The sequence below is a fragment of the Schistocerca cancellata genome, chromosome 6, assembly GCF_023864275.1.
Source record: "Schistocerca cancellata isolate TAMUIC-IGC-003103 chromosome 6, iqSchCanc2.1, whole genome shotgun sequence".
Taxonomy (NCBI): Eukaryota; Metazoa; Arthropoda; class Insecta; order Orthoptera; family Acrididae; genus Schistocerca; species Schistocerca cancellata.
The window spans coordinates 283,637,249-283,656,001 of record NC_064631.1 but is presented as its reverse complement, the minus strand read 5'-3'; the positions used below and the strand labels follow the sequence as shown (position 1 = coordinate 283,656,001).

At 39.8% G+C, this 18,753-nt stretch overlaps 1 protein-coding gene across 2 annotated transcripts in view; it reads right to left on the bottom strand.

The window, feature by feature from the left end:
• The window catches only part of LOC126191515 (F-box/WD repeat-containing protein 9-like), a 116,447-nt gene that overhangs the window by 64,394 nt on the left and 33,300 nt on the right, over nucleotides 1-18,753 (bottom strand). For both annotated transcript variants that reach the window (XM_049932412.1, XM_049932413.1), the window contains exons 4-5: nucleotides 16,116-16,261; nucleotides 11,976-12,202 (exon numbers count right to left, since the gene is read on the bottom strand). In XM_049932412.1, coding sequence (XP_049788369.1) covers nucleotides 11,976-12,202; nucleotides 16,116-16,261 — 373 coding nt within the window. The remainder of the gene's footprint in view (nucleotides 1-11,975; nucleotides 12,203-16,115; nucleotides 16,262-18,753) is intronic.

Genomic DNA, 18,753 nt, shown 5'->3' with positions numbered 1-18,753 from the left:
AAGATTACAAAAAATGAAAATTGTGACAGTAATACAGAAGTACAAAATCAAGTTAACTTACAAGACAAAAAGATACATAATCCCACAGCACTGGCAAAACTATTTAATAACTTCTTTAACGGCATTGCAGGCGATACAGTAAAACCACATTTTATGCTTAAAACTGCACCTGTTAAATTCAAACTAGAGACAAGTTCTAGATCAATGTTTCTTAACACTGTCATAAAGATAGAGACATGAAAGCAATAAAAGTGAAAAACTCATTTTTCAGCTGGAATTAATGACATTTCACTGACAAAGATAAAAAAATGTGCCCATAATATGATAACACCATTAACATACTCATGTCACTCTTCTCCGAGGTGGCGCAGTGGTTAGCACACTGGACTCGCATTCGGGAGGACAACGGTTCAATCCCGTCTCCGGCCATCCTGATTTAGGTTTTCCGTGATTTCCCTAAATCGTTTCAGGCAAATGCCGGGATGGATCCTTTGAAAGGGCACGGCCGATTTCCTTCCGAATCCTTCCCTAACCCGAGCTTGCGCTCCGTCTCTAATGACCTCGCTGTCGACGGGACGTTAAACACTAACCACCACCACCTCTCTTCAATCAAGCATTTTTCCTGAGTTGTTTAAAACATCTTAAGTCATTTCTATGTAAAAGAAAATGTGAAAATGGGGAGGGAGGACACAAACAACTACAGGTCAATCACCATTTCATCAAGTACCAGGATATCAGAAGGTTTAGAGGATATAATGGGATGAGAAGAAAACACTGACTCTTGGGGAAGTTTTAGAGAAAATTATGTACAAAAAACTACTAACTACTTTCACTTATAAAGAGGAATGATGTATTATGCTTATCTCATATGGGGGCAGAAGAGAAAAATCAGCCCAAACAGTGATGTATGAATGTTTTAATAGTACATCAGATCTGGTGAAAATCAAAAAATTGACAACAGGGATATTATTAGATTTGTCAAAATCATTTCACATGCTTAACAAGAAACCTTTCTTACAAAGACTGAACACCATGGCATACGGAACCCTCCAGACATCTGGATCAAATTATTTTTGGACAACTGCAAACAAGAGATCTCACAGAGATGCGGGGATAAAAACTGCAAACAACCACTAAAGTGCTCTCAAATGGGGGTAAAATCAAATATGGTGTGCCCCAAGGCTCATTTATGGTGCCCCACCTCTTACAACTCTATATCAATGATCTGAGAATAGATCTAGATGCATTCAAAACCGACTTATTTGTGACTGAAAGGTGAGAACTTTGAAGAAATGTAACAGTCTGTATATTGTGCCAGAAAGTCAGTTTGCTGTTGGACAGCCCACAGTCACTTTACCATAAACAGTGAGACTGTTGCAATGAATTTTCGTACTCACATAACAAGAATCCACAAAACCCCATGTTAGGATGGCCAAGTGCACAGTAGCCCTATAACGAAATTCCTTGATTTTGGGTGCAAGACAATTTGAAATGGATTAAACACACTAAGTAAGTTAATCATGCATTAACAGGAGTGGGTTATGTCCTAAGAGCCCCAAAGCCATGCGTCAAAGTGGAAACTGTTTTAAAAGTGCTTATATTCATGTATAAAACACTCCCAGTGTGCCACATCAAATTTATTTACTTATTTACACATCAAGTTCTGTAGGACCAAATTGAGGAGCAAATCTCCAAGGTCATGGAACGTGTCAGTACATGAAATTACAACATAAAAGTAATAACAAATAAAAACAAATGCTTATGAACCTGAAAAAAGTCAATCCATAAGTTTAAGTAAACGCAATCAATAATACAATGAGAATCAGCTTAATTTTTCAAGGAACTCCTCGACAAAATAGAAGGAGTGACCCATGAGGAAACTCTTCAGTTTTGATTTGAAAGCACATGGATTACTGCTAAGATTTTTGAATTCAAGTGGTAGTTTATTGAAAATGGATGCAGTAATATACTGCACACCTTTTTTACAAGAGTCAAGGGAGTCCAATCCAAATGCAGGTTTGATTTCTGCCGAATATTTACTGAGTAAAAGCTGCTTATTCTTGGGAATAAGCTAATTGTTGTGACTCGCCGATTATTCAAAGTGCCGCCGCGCAATTACGCATGTCCTCTACATGTGGCGCTGTCTGCCAGCCATGCAGCAGCTGCGCCACCTAAGCGGCCAGCCGAGCAGCGGCCGTTAGACTGAGACTCAGTGTTTAATCGAATGCCGACTTGTACACAGGTCAACTTACTCAGTGACTTATATGTGTTGTTGTGTTGTCCGAAATATGTGTTAAACTTGAAGATTTAACACTAATATTGCTAACAAGAAAAGACAGTGAGGAATATATATATTGAGAGGCCAATGTCAAAATACCCAGACTCCTGAACAGGGGTAGACAAGAGGTTCGTGAACTTACACCACTTATTGCCCAAACCGCCTGTTTCTGAGCCAAAAATATCCTTTTAGAATGTGAATAGTTACCCCAAAATATAATACCATATGACATAACTGACTGAAAATACGCAAAGTAGACTAATTTTCATGTTGAACGATCACTCACTTCTGATACTGTTCGAATAGTAAAAATGGCAGTATTAAGTCTTTGAACAAGATCCTGAACGTGGTCTTTCTACAACAGCTTACTATCTATGTTGGCAAAATCTGAAGCTTTCAATTAAATTCTCCATCATCTTCATCAGGAGCAACTGATTGTCCTGATGGTTCCTGTTGCAGTGACTATTTATAGCATATAGATGGCATGGGATAGGTCAGTGTACGTCATCATTATGTAATTCTGCTTGAGATTCTACCTGACAAGTAAACCAAGGATGTTGCATACAAGAATGAATCATGAGAAAATCTGATATCACATGTTTGTATTCACTCACATCTAAATTACAGAGTAACATTGTGGGGAAAGTCCTGGCAGCACCCGGCATATTTAAAATTTGAAAGAAGGCCATTAGAATAACAAATGGAAGGAAATTAAGTGAACTGTGCAAACCTGATATCACAGCATTTAACATTCTTCTAACACCATTCATTTACATAAGAGAAATCAATTTTTTCCTCACTCAAATGAAACAGATAACAATAAAAGTTTTCTGAAGAACTATGAGTGACCATAACATCAGACTCAGTGTTTATACAGGGTTATTACAAATGACTGAAGTGATTTCACAGCTCTACAATAACTTTATTATTTGAGATATTTTCACAATGCTTTGCACACACATACAAAAACTCACAAATATTTTTTAGGCATTCACAAATGTTTGATATGTGCCCCTTTAGTGATTCGGCAGACATCAAGCCGATAATCAAGTTCCTCCCACACTCGGCGCAGCATGTCCCCATCAATGAGTTCGAAAGCATCGTTGATGCGAGCTCGCAGTTCTGGCACGTTTCTTGGTACTGAATCTTTCACATAACCCCACAGAAAGAAATCGCATCGGGTTAAGTCGGGACATGAATTGCTGATCATGATCTCCACCACGACCAATCCATCGGTTTTCCAATCTCCTGTTTAAAAAATGCCGAACATCATGATGGAAGTGCGGTGGAGCACCATCCTGTTGAAAGATGAAGTCGGCGCTGTCGGTCTCCAGTTGTGGCATGAGCCAATTTTCCAGCATGTCCAGATACATGTGTCCTGTAACGTTTTTTTCGCAGAAGAAAAACGGGCCGTAAATTTTAAACCATGAGATTGCACAAAAGACGTTAACTTTTGGTGAATTGCGAATTTGCTGCACAAATGCGTGAGGATTCTCTACCTCACAGATTCGCACATTGTGTCTGTTCACTTCACCATTAAGAAAAAATGTTGCTTCATCACTGAAAACAAGTTTCGCACTGAACGCATCCTCTTCCATGAGCTGTTGCAACCGCGCCAAAAATTCAGAGCGTTTGACTTTGTCATCAGGTGTCAGGGCTTGTAGCAATTGTAAACGGCAAGGCTTCTGCTTAAGCCTTTTCCGTAAGATTTTCCAAACCATCGGCTGTGGTACGTTTAGCTCCCTGCTTGCTTTATTCTTCTTCTGCTCCCGACTTCCGCGGGCTACGCGTGAAACTTGCCCGCACGCATTTACCGTTTCTTCGCTCAATGCAGGGCGACCCATTGATTTCCCCTTACAGAGGCATCCAGAAGCTTTAAACTGCGCATACCATCACCGAATGTAGTTAGCAGTTGGTGGATCTTTGTTGAACTTCGTCCTGAAGTGTCGTTGCACTGTTATGACTGGCTGATGTGAGTGCATTTCAAGCACGACATACGCTTTCTCGGCTCCTGTCGCCATTTTGTCTCACTACGCTCTCGAGCGCTCTGGCGCCAGAAACCTGAAGTGCGGCTTCAGCCGAACAAAAATTTATGAGTTTTTCTACGTATCTGTAGTGTGTCGTGACCATATGTCAATGAATGGAGCTACAGTGAATTTATGAAATCGCTTCAATCATTTGTAATAGCCCTGTATAATTCATGAAAATATCAGAATCTGTCAGAAGAGTCCATTCCATATAGGACTAAAACATCTTAATAAACTTTCAGTGAAAAAAAGCTATTCAGGACACAAGATCTTTAAACAATCCTTATAGTCATACTAATGGTGTCATGGTTTATGATCATTGTATCAATGCATTGATACATAAACTGCAATGTACAATATTACACATTTATTTGTTTTATATATATATATTACCTAAGTTTAAAATAAACATTGGAAAATCCAGGATGGAATATAACAATATTATGGGAAGGGAAGTTGCTACTCACCATATAGCGGAGATGCTGAGTCGCAGGTAGGCACAACAGAAAGACTCTCACAATTAAAGCTTTCAGCCATTAAGGCCTTCATCAACAACAGGCGCACATAAGGGTGTACACACACACACACACACACACACACACACACACACACACACAAACGCAACTCACACACGCGACTGGCAACTTAACTCTCAGGCAACTGTAACCACACTGTGAGCACCATCACCAGTGCATGATGGGAGTGACGACTGGGTGGGGATAAGGGGGAGTCTGGGGTGGCGAGGACGAGGGATAGTATGGTGGGGATGGTGGACACTGAAGTGCTGCAGGTTATATGGAAGACAGGGGAGAGGTGGGGAGGGGAGGGGAGGGGGTTGTGCCAAAGGTGAGAAATAAAAAGACTGGATGTGGTGGTGGAATGATGGCTGTGTAGTGCTGGAATGGGAACAGGGAAGGGGATGGATGGGTGAGGACAGTAACTAACAAAGTTCGAGGCCACAATTCAGAAAAGCTGGTGTTGGTGGGAAGGATCCATATGGGCTGTAATGCAGTCACTGAATGAAGGATATCATGTTTGACAGCGTGTTCAGCAACAGGGTGGTCCACTTGTTTCTTGGCCACAGTTTATTGGTGGCCATCCATGTGGACAGACAGCTTGATGGTTGTCATGCCTACATAGAATGCAGCACAGTGGTTGCAGCTCAGCTTGTAGACCACTTGACTGGTTTCACAGGTAGCAGCCTTTTCATTTCTCTCCTTTTCCGCTACTTGCCCCCCCCCCCCCTCCCACCTCTCCCCTGCCCACCATCTAACCTACAGCACTTCACTGTCCGCCCACCCCCACCATACGATCCCTCCCTTCCCCACACCAGGCTCCTCCATGCCCCCAACCACTCACCACTCCCATCATGCACTGGTGCTGCTGCTCGCAGTGTGGTTTCAGTTGCCTGAGACTGCAGTCGTGTGTGTGTGTGTGTGTGTGTGTGTGTGTGTGTGTGTGTGTGTGTGTGTGCGCGCGCGTGCGTGTTTTAATGAAGGCCTTAATGGCCGAAACCTTTAATTGTGAGTCTTTATTTTGTGCCTATCAGTGATTCAGCATCTCTGCTATATGGCAATTAGCAACTTTTCTTCTCATAATATTGGTAAGTTTAAATCATATGTTTAATTCTAATAGTCTATATTACAAATTATTTTATTTGTGAGGAAAAAAATGCATTGTGTGTGCAATACCTGTAGCACAACATACTATCATACATAAAAAGGCCAATAAAGATATAAACTATAAGACGCATAGACAAAATAAAGGAATAATGTCTATATGTTGTTGTGATTCAAGAATTTCTGTGTAAATTCTAGAACCACTCAGCCTTCTACCATCTCGAGCACACAATATTCTAAATATGAGAGTGGGATGGTAGAATCCTACCCACTGTGCATCACATGTTTGTGTGTGCAGGTTTAAAATCAGTCATGGGAAGAAAGCAGATGCAGCAGTCGAATGGCACCAAAAAGTACCTGTCGGGCAATCCATAGAGGTTTTAGTGCGTGTGTAAGGAAGAACTATGGTGTTTTTATGCTGCTCTGTGCTTATGGTGTCACTGACTATTGTTATGTGAAACAAGAAAAGTTGAAAAAGTGCTCTTGTAGAAACCTTGACTCAGCCTTGGTAGAGGCCAGACATATTTTCTGATTCATTTTAAGGAAGTCATGGTAGTGAAGCCAACTTTCTTTTAACTGTAACTCATTTTGTTTCTAATGTTCGATGCTACAAGGTAATTACAGAAAGTTGCAAATGTATGTTGAAAGTGTGAATTATGTAATGCATGAAAGTCAAATACATCGTTAACTGACAAAGTTTGATTGTCCATGCAGTTTATAAGAAAGAGGCTTATAAGTTCCTGCAGTTAGCTCTATTCAATGGAGAAGAAGTCAAGAGACTTTTCCAAAAGCCGACTATCACACATAAAAAGGCCAATAAAAAAATAAACTATAAGATGCATAGACAAAACAAAGAAATAATATCTATTGTGTCATAATCTACATATGTATTAGTATGTCAAACAATTGAAAGACCAGGATGGAATAACAACAATATGGAAAGGATAGATAGCTAATCACCTCGTAGAGGAGGCACTGAGTCACAGATAGGCACAACAAAGGAGAATACTAACAATATTTAAGTTTTGGGACAAAATCCTCCCTCTGAAGTACAACACTAACATATTCACATAAAAACTGCAATCAGGTCTTAGAGCCCAGAGATTGCAGTCATGTTCGTGTGGGTTGTTGTTGATGTTGTTGTTGTTGTGTGAATGTGTGAGTTCTACTTCTGGTGAAGGCTTCATCTGAAAGCTTAAATATTCTTTTTCATTGTGCCTGTCTACGACTCAACACTCCTCCATGTGGTACGGACTAATATGTATCATTCATATTTTTGTGTATTAACATAGCCCTTTTTATATTTTACAGCTACTGTCATTTTTGGCACAATTTCTGTGCTGAATTTTGATGTCCAGTTTCATTTGTTAGCTGCTTAAGATAAGTGGCATTTTATTGTTGCAAATATCAAACACTGTTGGGCTTCAGTGAATTAATAGACAAAGACTGGAGCATTTTGCAACTTTTTTATACATACTTTGGTAGCTACCAAGCAGTGCTAGATCAGCATTCCCATTACTCCACTTACATAATTCAGTTTTCGTTTATATGGTAATGGATTTCCTTCAAGAACCTCAAAACTTTGCTTACAATAATAGCAACATGAAATACTAAGTGCAGTCTTGGAGTTTACTACCAGCTGAGAAGCCATTTCTGGTTATACTGCAAACTTGACCTACTCACACAAACATACACGCCTCCACTCTTAAGCTTTCCTGACACATCTACTGCAAATATTTTCACAGAACTGATGGAGCCTATAGTTTACACCATTCGTATAGTTCCAGACCAAGGGATACCAGTCCATTTTAGGAATGATTCCAACCTGTGTTGAGGTGTCATGACACCCATACTTGCACTGACTTAGGAGCTGCACAATATGAATGGCTCACACGCAATTGTAACCAACAAAGCAGCTAAATAAAATTGCATAATCTGTAGGTAGATGGGTCTTCAGGAAGTATTTCAATTACTGATAAATATTAATGGTGTTTCCATTCAACTGGCGAGAAGCAGATTTCAGCATTTTGATGCATCTGTTTGTGTACAGTTGTCGTTGTTGTGGTCTTCAGTCCAGAGACTGGTTTGATGCAGCTCTCCATGCTACTCTATCCTGTGCAAGCTTCATCATCTCCCAGTACCTACTGCAGCCTACATCCTTCTGAATCTGCTTAGTGTATTCATCTCTTGGTCTCCCTCTACGATTTTTACCCTCCACGCTGCCCTCCAGTACTAAATTGGTGATCCCTTGATGCCTCAGAACATGTCTTACCAACCGATCCCTTCTTCTAGTCAAGTTGCGCCACAAATTTCTCATCTCCCCAATTCTATTCAACACCTCTTCATTAGTGAAGTGATCTATCCATCTAACCTTCAGCATTCTTCTGTAGCACCACATTTCAAAGGCTTCTATTCTCTTCTTGTCCAAACTATTTATCGTCCATGTTTCACTTCCATACACGACTACACTCCATACAAATACTTCCAGAAACGACTTCCTGACACTTCAATCTATACTCAATGTTAACAAATTTCTCTTCTTCAGAAACGCTTTCCTTGCAACTGCAAGTCTACATTTATATCCTCCCTACTACGACCATCATCAGTTATTTTGCTCCCCAATTACCAAAACTCACCTACTACTTTAAGTGTCTCATTACCTAATCTAATTCCCTCAGCATCACCCGACTTAATTCAACTACATTCCATTATCCTCATTTTGCTTTTGTTGATGTTCATCTTATATCCACCTTTCAAGACACTGTCCATTCCATTCAACTGCTCTTCCAGGTCATTTGCTGCCTCTAGCAGAATTACAATGTCATCGGCGAAGCTCCAAGTTTTTATTTCTTCTCCATGGATTTTAATTCCTACTCCGAATTTTTCTTTTGTTTCCTTTACTGCTAGCTCAATACACAGATTGAATAACATCGGGGAGAGGCTACAACCCTGTCTTACTCCCTTCCCAACCACTGCTTCCCTTTCATGTCCCTCGACTCATTGCCAGCTGGTTTCTGTACAAATTGTAAATATCCTTTCGCTCCTTGTATTTTAACCCTGTCACCTTCAGAATTTGAAAGAGAGTATTTCAGTCAACATTGTCAAAAGCTTTCTCTAAGTCTACAAATGCTAGAAATAGATTTTGCCTTTTCTTAATCTATCTTCTAAGATAAGTCGTAGGGTCAGTATTGCTTCATGCGTTCCAACATTTCTACAGAATCCAAACAGACCTTCCCCGAGGTCAGCTTCTACCAGTTTTTCCATTCGTCTGTAAAGAATTTGTGTTAGTATTTTGCAACCATGACTTATTAAACTGATGGTTCAGTAATTTTCACATCTGCCAACACCTGCTTTCTTTGGGATTGGAATTATTATGTTCTTGTTGAAGTCTGAGGGTATTTCGCCTGTCTCATACATCTTGTTCACCAGATGGTAGAGTTTTGTCAGGACTGGTTCTCCCAAGGCTGTCAGTAATTCTAATTGAATGTTGTCTACTCCCAGGGCCTTGTTTCCACTTAGGTCTTTCAGTGCTCCGTCGCTATCTTCACGCAGTATCGTATCTCCCATTTCATCTTCATCTACATCCTCTTCCATTTCCATAATATTGCCCTCAAGTACATTGCCCTTGTATAGACCCTCTATATACTCCTTCCATCTTTCTGATTTCCCTTCTTTGCTTAGAACTGGGTTTCCATCTGAGCTCTTGATATTCATACAAGTGGCTCTCTTTTCTCCAAAGGTCTCTTTAATTTTCCTGTAGGCAGTATCTATCTTACCCCTAGTGAGATATGCCTCTACATCCTTACATTGTCCTCTAGCCATCCCTGCTTAGCCATTTTGCACTTCCTGTCAATCTCATTTTTGAGACTTTTATTCCTTTTTCCCTGCTTCATTTACTGCATTTTTTATAATTTCTCCTTTCATCAATTAAATTCAATGTATCTTCTGTTACCTAAGGATTTCTACTAGCCCTTGTCTTTTTACCTACTTGATCCTCTGCTGCCTTCACTATTTCATCCCACAAACCTACCCGTTCTTCTTCCACTGTATTTCCTTCCCCCATTCCTGTCAGTCGTTCCCTAATGCTTTCCCTGAAACTCTTTGCAACCTCTGGTTCTTTAAGTTTATCCAGGTCCCATCTCCTTAAATACCTACCTTTTTGCAGTTTCTTCAGTTTTAATCTACCGTTCATAACCAATAGATAGTTGTCAGAGACCACATCTGCCCCTGGAAATGTCTTACAACTTAAAACCTGGTTCCTAAATCTCTGTCTTAATATTATATAATCTATCTGAAACCTTCCAGTATCTCCAAGCCTCTTCCATCTATACAACCTCCTTTCATGATTCTTGAAGCAAGTGTTAGCTGTGATTAAGTTATATTCTGTGCAAAATTCTAAAAGGGAGCTTTCTCTTTCATTTCTTACCCCCATTCCATATTCACCTACTACGTTTCCTTTCCTTCCTTTTCCCACTATCAAATTCCAGTTACCCATGACTATTAAATTTTTGTCTCCCTTCACTATCTGAATAATTTCTTTTATCTCATCATACATTTCATCAATTTCTTCGCCATCTGCAGAGCTAGTTGGCACATAAACTTGTACTACTGTAGTAGATGTGGGTTTTGTGTCTATTTGGGTGTCAATAGTGCGTTCATTATGCTGTTTGTAGTAGCTTATCCACACTCCTGTTTTTTTTATTCATTATTAAACTTACTCCTGCATTACCCCTATTTGATTTTGTATTTATAACCCTGTATTCACCTGACCAGAAGTCTGGTTCCTCCTGCCACCGAACTTCATTAATTCCCACTATATCGAACTTTAACCTATCCATTTCCCTTTTTACATTTTCTAACCTACCTGCCCGATTAAGGGATCTGACATTCCATGCTCCGATCTGTAGAACGCCAGTTTTCTTTCTCGTGATAACAATGTCCTCCTGAGTAGTCCCCGCCCAGAGATCCGAATGGGGGACTATTTTACCTCTACAATATTTTACCCAAAAGGATGACATCATCATTTAACCATGCAGTAAAGCTGCATGTCCTCGGGAAAAATTACTGCTGTAGTGTCCCCCTGCTTTTAGCCGTTTGCTGTACCAGCACAGAAAGGCCGTTTTGGTTAGTGTTACAAGGCCAGATCAGTCAATCATCCAGACTGTTGCACCTGCAACTACTGAAAAGGCTGCTGCCCCTCTTCAGGAACCACACATTTGTCTGGCCTCTCAACAGATACCCCTCCATTGTGGTTGCACCTATGGTACGGCTATTTGTGTTGCTGAGGCACGCAAGCCTCCCCACCAAGGGTGAGGTCCATGATTCTTGGGGGTACAGTTATATATTGTAAAGTACGATATTTCTGACCAGATTCCTACAATCACCACAGATACAAAAATACACAGAAATGAAATGTTAGTTTCACTAAAATATTGCTACACTGAAATTTCATTACCCATTAAAATCATGTGCCATATAAAGATCTCATCCAGAAACTTGCTCTTTGCTGGAAGTCCTCCTCTAACTGACATAACAATTTATCTTGGGACAGTTTATAGCTTGAATCAGTGATTATCTCTTCTAGCATTGTTCCAGGCTCTTACAGAGGCTCTCCTGTAACTGCACACAGGTAAATACTCCAGAAGTTATTTTCAGGAGGTTGGAGAGCAGTTGGTGGTAGTTTAAGTTTTGAATCAGTTTGTGAGGTACACTTGATGAGAAAAAGCACTGCCTCAAAGTGTGGGTGTCCAGGGCTATTCACTTACTTGCACAAACCTTTTGTTACAGAATGTTCAATGCTTAAACACATGTGTAATAATATCTCATTTAATTTCTAAATCTTTGCTTGGACCTGCTCATTTGAGACAAATTGTTGCTTTTACTGTAATTAAAACTAAATTTAATCCTATTTTGAAAAGCGCAACACTAGCTACTTATTTATTATACATTATTGGAACTGTTTTCCTGTCATATTTTACATTATATGGGGAGTCAGCTGTAATTTAATTAGCACAATAATTTGGTTTTAGTAACAGTTGGAGAGACACTGACGCAGTAGATGACCGCTGTTCTAGAACTCTGTGTACGTCCCAGCACTTGACAGTGTAGTCCCAGGAACAAGAATACAATGTTCCAGGCTCTTTTGCATCAGGAAGCAGGGCCCAGATCCATCCAGAATGAGCATCCTGTCGCAGGTAGCCATTTACAGATCCAGTTGACGTAAGATCCCATAGTGCCAAGCTCCTGTCTCTCGACCCAGAGACACAGAGCTGTCCACCCTGTTCAAAATGTTATCTTCACGTTAGTTTCTTCATTGTACTGAAGTTTATACATAAAAAATTAAAGCAGGGATATAAATTTAAAAATTACTTTGTGTGGCCTTCATGATGAGGTACAGATAAAAAGTTACAGCAAATGTTGTTACAATCATTACAAATGTCAACAAACAGAATGACCCAACCTAAGTCAGTGCAAGGACTTTGGTCATAAACGGAATTTTAAAATCAGAATAATTAATTATTTTCCAATGTCTTTATGTAGCCTTTGCTGTTTAGAATGTGTTTAATACTCAGCTATGTTCCTTTTACTTCTACTGATCTTTCTAAACAATAAACTAATCATCAGCAATCAGACTGCTCTACAAAACCTGCAGATGTATCACACTGAACTTGGTAATGTTCTCGTGGTCACTTAACTGTATCACAAGCAGTTGTTATCTCCATTACAGAATCCACAGTTCTCCCTAAATTATGCAATGATACATAAACACACAAATCTCTTGTGCACGCTTCATTTACACACTTCACAATAAGGAGACCAGTAGAAAATATGGATACCACACAGTGTAACAAACTCTGAGGGATTGGAGGATCAAGTACAGGAAACGACATCCTGAATCACCATTCAACGCCACTACAGAGAGTTGAAGCAATTGGTGACAGGTGTTCCTTCCACTTACAACAGCTCCATTGGTCTGAAGATAGTCTACATACCACTGAAACCAGTTAGCATGCCATTAAAATAAAAAGCGTTTGCAAGCTTGAAATTGCATTACAAGATTGCTGATGTTCCAATTATGAGTTCAAAAATTATTAAAAATCTTAGTGATGAGTTGACAAAACACCACTGCTAAATTCTTACTTAACAATAGTGACTGGGAGCCATTGATTCCTTTGCCTACGTGGGGATTAAATTACATCAGATGGAGGAGCAAAGGATACTGCAACCTGAGTCTGCCAGCAAAGGCTGCTTTTAACAAGTAAAGAACCCTCTCCAGACTCATCTGCATAAACAAACATATCAGGAAAGACACCATAAGATGTTTGTTTGGAGTGAGTTGCTGTATGGAAGTGAAACATGAATATTTGAAGAAGCATAAAAAGATATAATAACAGCCCTCGCAATGTGGTGTTACTGTAGAGTGCTAAAGACTGCCTGGGTAGACAAGGTATTAAATGATAAGGTGCTCCACAGAGCGGAGGAGAAGCCATACTTTGGAAGGTTATCCTATGCAGAAGGGATACTTGGGTCAGCCATTTGCTAACACATGTGCTGTCATTACAAGTATTACTGAAGGGATATAGAGGCAAAAAACACCACAGATAGGCCGAGATTAGAACACATGCCCACATCATGGAAAATACCAGCTGCATCACCTATACCACTTTTACAAGGAAGACCAATGACAGAAAAATATGGCAAGCCGCTGTCAGCTGACCTGATGGCTGAAGACCTATGAAGAAGAAATAAGGAAAAATAGTGGAAACTAGAAAGATATGTCAAAGAACAAAAACAGAAACTCCCCCCCCCCCCCCCCCCCCGCCCCCCACATGAGACACAAATAAATAAAATAATAATAGGGGCATTCCTTGCTGAGGCAGCTTAATAAATAAGCTTTCAGTGTGGAGTGGTAATTCTTGTTGACAACACTGCTCTAGAAAATTGTAATTGATTTCAGATTCTGTGTGACAATAAAATCACAATCAAAATACCAAAGATGGAATGACCACAGCCAACTTACAGCCAACAATCTTGCTTTCAAAGACTCACACTTTCCTCTACTGCTCCAGAATTCCAAAAACACACACACACACACACACACACACACACACACACACACACACAGAGAGAGAGAGAGAGAGAGAGAGAGAGAGAGAGAGAGAGAGTTTTGTGAATATTATCAGCATTTATCCACGAATATTATCAGCATTTATCCACGTTATTTCTCCATGCTCTGATGCACAGTCATTTGCTCCACTTTTCTTACCTTCCTGTACTTCCTATACTCCCTCCCAGCCAGGAAGGATGAGGTGTGTGTACATTTCCTGAAAAAACTGAGATACCTAAAAAATTACTGTGATTTTCTAATTGATTGTATGTGATATGTTCCAACTATCATTTGAGATAAAAGCAGATTTTTCAAACTTTAGATGAAAAAAATCTTCAATATGGTATTTGTGACAGAAGAAAAACGCGATGTAGGAAGTGTGAAACATTTCTTAATGATCATTTCCAGTGCACCTGAATTTGGTCAATTTTACTGTGGTGTCACCTCCAGACACCACACTTGCTAGGTGGTAGCTTTAAATCGGCCGCAGTCCAGTAGTACATGTCGGACCCGCGTGTCGCCACTGTCAGTAATTGCAGACCTAGCGCCACCACATGGCAGGTCTAGAAAGACGGACTAGCACTCGCCCCAGTTGTACGACGACTTTGCTAGCGACTACACTGACGAAGCCTTTCTCTCATTTGCCGAGAGACAGTTAGAATAGCCTTCAGCTAAGTCCATGGCTACAACCTAGCAAGGCGCCATTAGCCTTACAGTGCTTGTAATTAAAGTCTCATTTGTATTGTCAAGAGCGATGTACCACAATGATGGATTAAAGATCAGTATTATAGAAGCTACGTACTTTTCTTATTAGCATTCATTACGTATCCTGTTCCAGACTTCACGCCAGTCGGCGTGTGTGTATGCGTGCCTTTCGGTTACCCGTCACTGTGGACTGGCTGTCTTGTCAGCCCACTACATTTATCATATACCATGAGTATCTATCACATGTTCAGGAACACCACAGTCCTTGTTCACAAGATGCTGGTCACTGAGAAATAAACAGTGGATTCCAGAAACAAGAAGGTGTGGCTCAATGTATTATAAGCTCTGGTGGCTCCATGTGAACCTTCTGGTTAACAATTACATATGTTATCACAGGATAGCTACTCAAACTTGAAAAATAATTTCTCTGAGAAATCCAGGTATAGGAAGCAAGATGACATCATAAGAAGCCCCTGTTAAATTAAGGTTCAACAGGAGAGGGAGAAGAGCATCTCACAGCAATAACGACTTTTGTCTCCTCTTGGCTGAGTTATACTGGTCATAAGCAGTAGTTTGACTACAGTTTTTTAAACATCAATAATTTATATGGGATGACATTCATATAATTAACACACTGTGAAATACAAAGTATTTTAAAATTTGTGATTTATAAAACTCAATGAAATTAAATTTCAGTGCTACGTTAAAAACAGAATTCCCTGAGACTTTATGAAATATTTGAAATTCCCCAAGATGCCTGATTTTCCCAGCTAAAATGTAATGCCCTGAGAATTCCATTCTCCAGATATTCCAATAGAATCACTATCCTTTATCAGGTGATATATTTCTTACAGAAGACAGGCTTTGTCATTAAGAAGAGTAAAACGAACATTACATTATTAAGTATGAAAACACACACACACACAAACCAAAACACACACACACACACACACACACACACACACACACACACTAGTATGTAAAATCCAATGCTCTCACCTGATGGCCAAGGAAGTACAGAAGGGGTGGAGGATTGAAACGGATTGGAGGAAGGGGCGGGGGGGGGGGGGGGGGGGGGGGGAGGGTATGAGATTGAACCATGTGCTTTGCAATGGATCTGAGTGTGTACAGAATACATTAAAATAAATCCAACACATCAGAAAATAATAAATTGTACTACAATACATACTGCCATATTTAAGTCTCAGATTCAAAGTTCCATATCCTAGTAGCTTTGTTTCCAAATTATGAAATTCTTACTGGTCAGATCGGCTCTGAGCAACTAGTCCATGCAGTGACTTCATAGACGACAATAAAATTCACAGGGTTTCTGAATTTTGTCTTATAGTTATAACTATGTTTACATCACAGTCACTTACATGAATCAGAGCAACTGAGTCAACAGCAGCAATATGTACATAATCCGCAGGTTCCAACTGCAGCATTGTTTCATGTCGATGGGTCCAGTAGAAACGTTCAGATTCCAGTGAAACACATGCACGTTGCCAGTCAATAGCATCCTCATCTGCCAAGAAAGTGAGATCTCATGAGAACTTTTATACTCAAGAATATGACTACGACAAACATGTCGACTCCAGGGAAGATAAGCAAAGAATGACTACAACAAACCAGTAAAAGTGTAATTTTTACAGCATATGTACTAATGTGGGATGTGGAAGATATTTATTTTTCCCTGCTTTACTTTGACCTGCCTAGCACAGTACTTTCACATTTTGAATAGAAAAATTGTGTGTTTGCATACTATCCCTTTACACATTTTCACTAACTTTATATATTACTTTATCCTGGAGATGTTTGCACACATTTTATGTGTTACTGAAGTCATTATTCTCGCTCTTGCAATTCTTTTCGCTATTGACATCTTCCCTTCCTCAATGCTCTTCCTCTCATTCAAATCTGACTACAGCCATGGCTCCAGTGTGTGTGTGTGTGTGTGTGTGTGTGTGTGTGTGTGTGTGTGTGCATGTTTTCCTTCCTTCCTCTTTCTTTTTTTTTTCCAGTCGAGCAATATCCGACTTCTAGTGTACTTATCTCTAGCTGTTAGTTTGTATTACTTCTTACTCATTTTCTACAGAGGTGCCCACGGTACAGGGCTAACAACTTTGACTACTAATCAAAACATCCTGTGTCCTGGGTTTGCTCTCAATCAGTAAATTTTGAATAAAAACCAATAGCAATGGCGGATAAAGACTTTCGATAAAAGAAGTTATCCTCGTTCTGCCAGCGAGCTTGTCAAAGAAGGTGAAGGAGCACCCTCTTGTGCCTGGTGTGGGAAACTGCCCCTAAAGGGTTGAAGAATCATCAATGATCAATAGCGTAAGAATGCAGCAGGCAATGGAAACCAGTGCATTAAATACACACAATATGTATCCTGTAATTGAAAAGGTGTCATGGAGGATATATCCCTTGGCTGAAGATTCTGTATTGGATGTTGGGAAGGGATGCCAAGGGGCACATAACCATAAGAAAAAGAGTCAATAATGAATGAGAGGCTAACAGTATATGAGTTGGAATGTCGAACATCAGAAGTCTTAATGTGGTAGAACAGCTAGAAAATCTAAAAAGGGAAATGCAAAGGCTCAGTCTAGATATAGTGAGGACAGTGAAACAAAATTTAAAAAAGATAATGATTTCTGATCAAGTGAGTAAAGGGTAATGATGTGTTATTAAACACCTTTCAGCCATCTAATTTCCAACCTTATTTTATTTGGCAACCAGTTTTGGTGGTTTATCATGCCATCTTCAGGCCCCTGACCAACATGTTGCAAGATTCCACCTTGGTTCTAGTCAAAACAGGGGCCAGCATTCAGAGATAGTTGAAGTGATTGCTACAGCAAGAAGAAATCTACAGGTACCAGTACTTGAATGCTGGCCCCTGTTTTGACCTTAACCGAGGTGGAATCTTTGTACACGTCGGTCAGGGGCCTGAAGATGGCGTGGTAAATTGCCAAAACTGGCAGCCAAATACAATAAGTTTGGAAATTAGATGGCTGAGAGATGTTTGATTTGACATCCTGTAGCGAACAGCTAAGTCTCGCAACCATCTCTGAAAAGATGGACATACAGAGAGTCAATAGCAGAGCAGAAAGGAGTATAGTGAGAGTGGGATTCATTAGAAACAGGAGTAGATTACTATGAACAGTTCAAGGATCTGACTGTTCTCATCAGAATCAACAAGAAACCAACAAAAACAACAGTTGTTTAGATGTACATGCTGATGTAATACATGGAAGATGAAGAGAAAGAAAAAGTATGTGAGGACATTCAACAGCTAATTTAGTATGTAAAGGGAAGTGAAAATCTAATCATCATGGGTGATTGCAATGTTGTGGCAGGGGAAGGAACAGAAGACACATTATGAGAGAATATGGGCTTGGTGGCACAAAAATAAGAGAGGAGAAAGGCTAACTGAGAACTGTGGAAGGAGACTGCAAAGAATTCTTGAGTAACAGAAGAAATACTTCAATCAACTGATGAAAGAAGAGAGAGCAAAAAGTTAAGGCAAAAAGAAGCATACAACAAAGTAAGGCACTTGGGTAAGATACCAATAGGAAGTACAAAGAAGTAAAGTGATATGATTGCAGGAAAAATGTGAAGAAATAGAAAAAAAAAGATTGTCATCGCAAGGTATGAATACTGAAAAGAAAAAGCATTCTTCTGTGAAACTAAAGCGAAAATTCTCAACATTACGGGCACAAGAGAAATAACACTGTTAAATGTAGAGGAGAGAGTGGATAGGTAGAAACAGTACACTGATGGGCTTGATCAGAGGGAGAAACTGCATGATGTGATAAAAGAAGAAATGGGATTCACTATTGGAGTCAGAATTTAACAGAGTTTTGTAAGACTTGTGAGCAAATAAGGCAGAACTAAAACAGCACTCCTTCAGAATATCTAAAATCATTTGGGGAAGTGGAAACCATATAGAATCGAAGTGACTGGAGATATACCATCAGACTACTGGAAAAATATCATCCACACACTCCCGAAATAGCA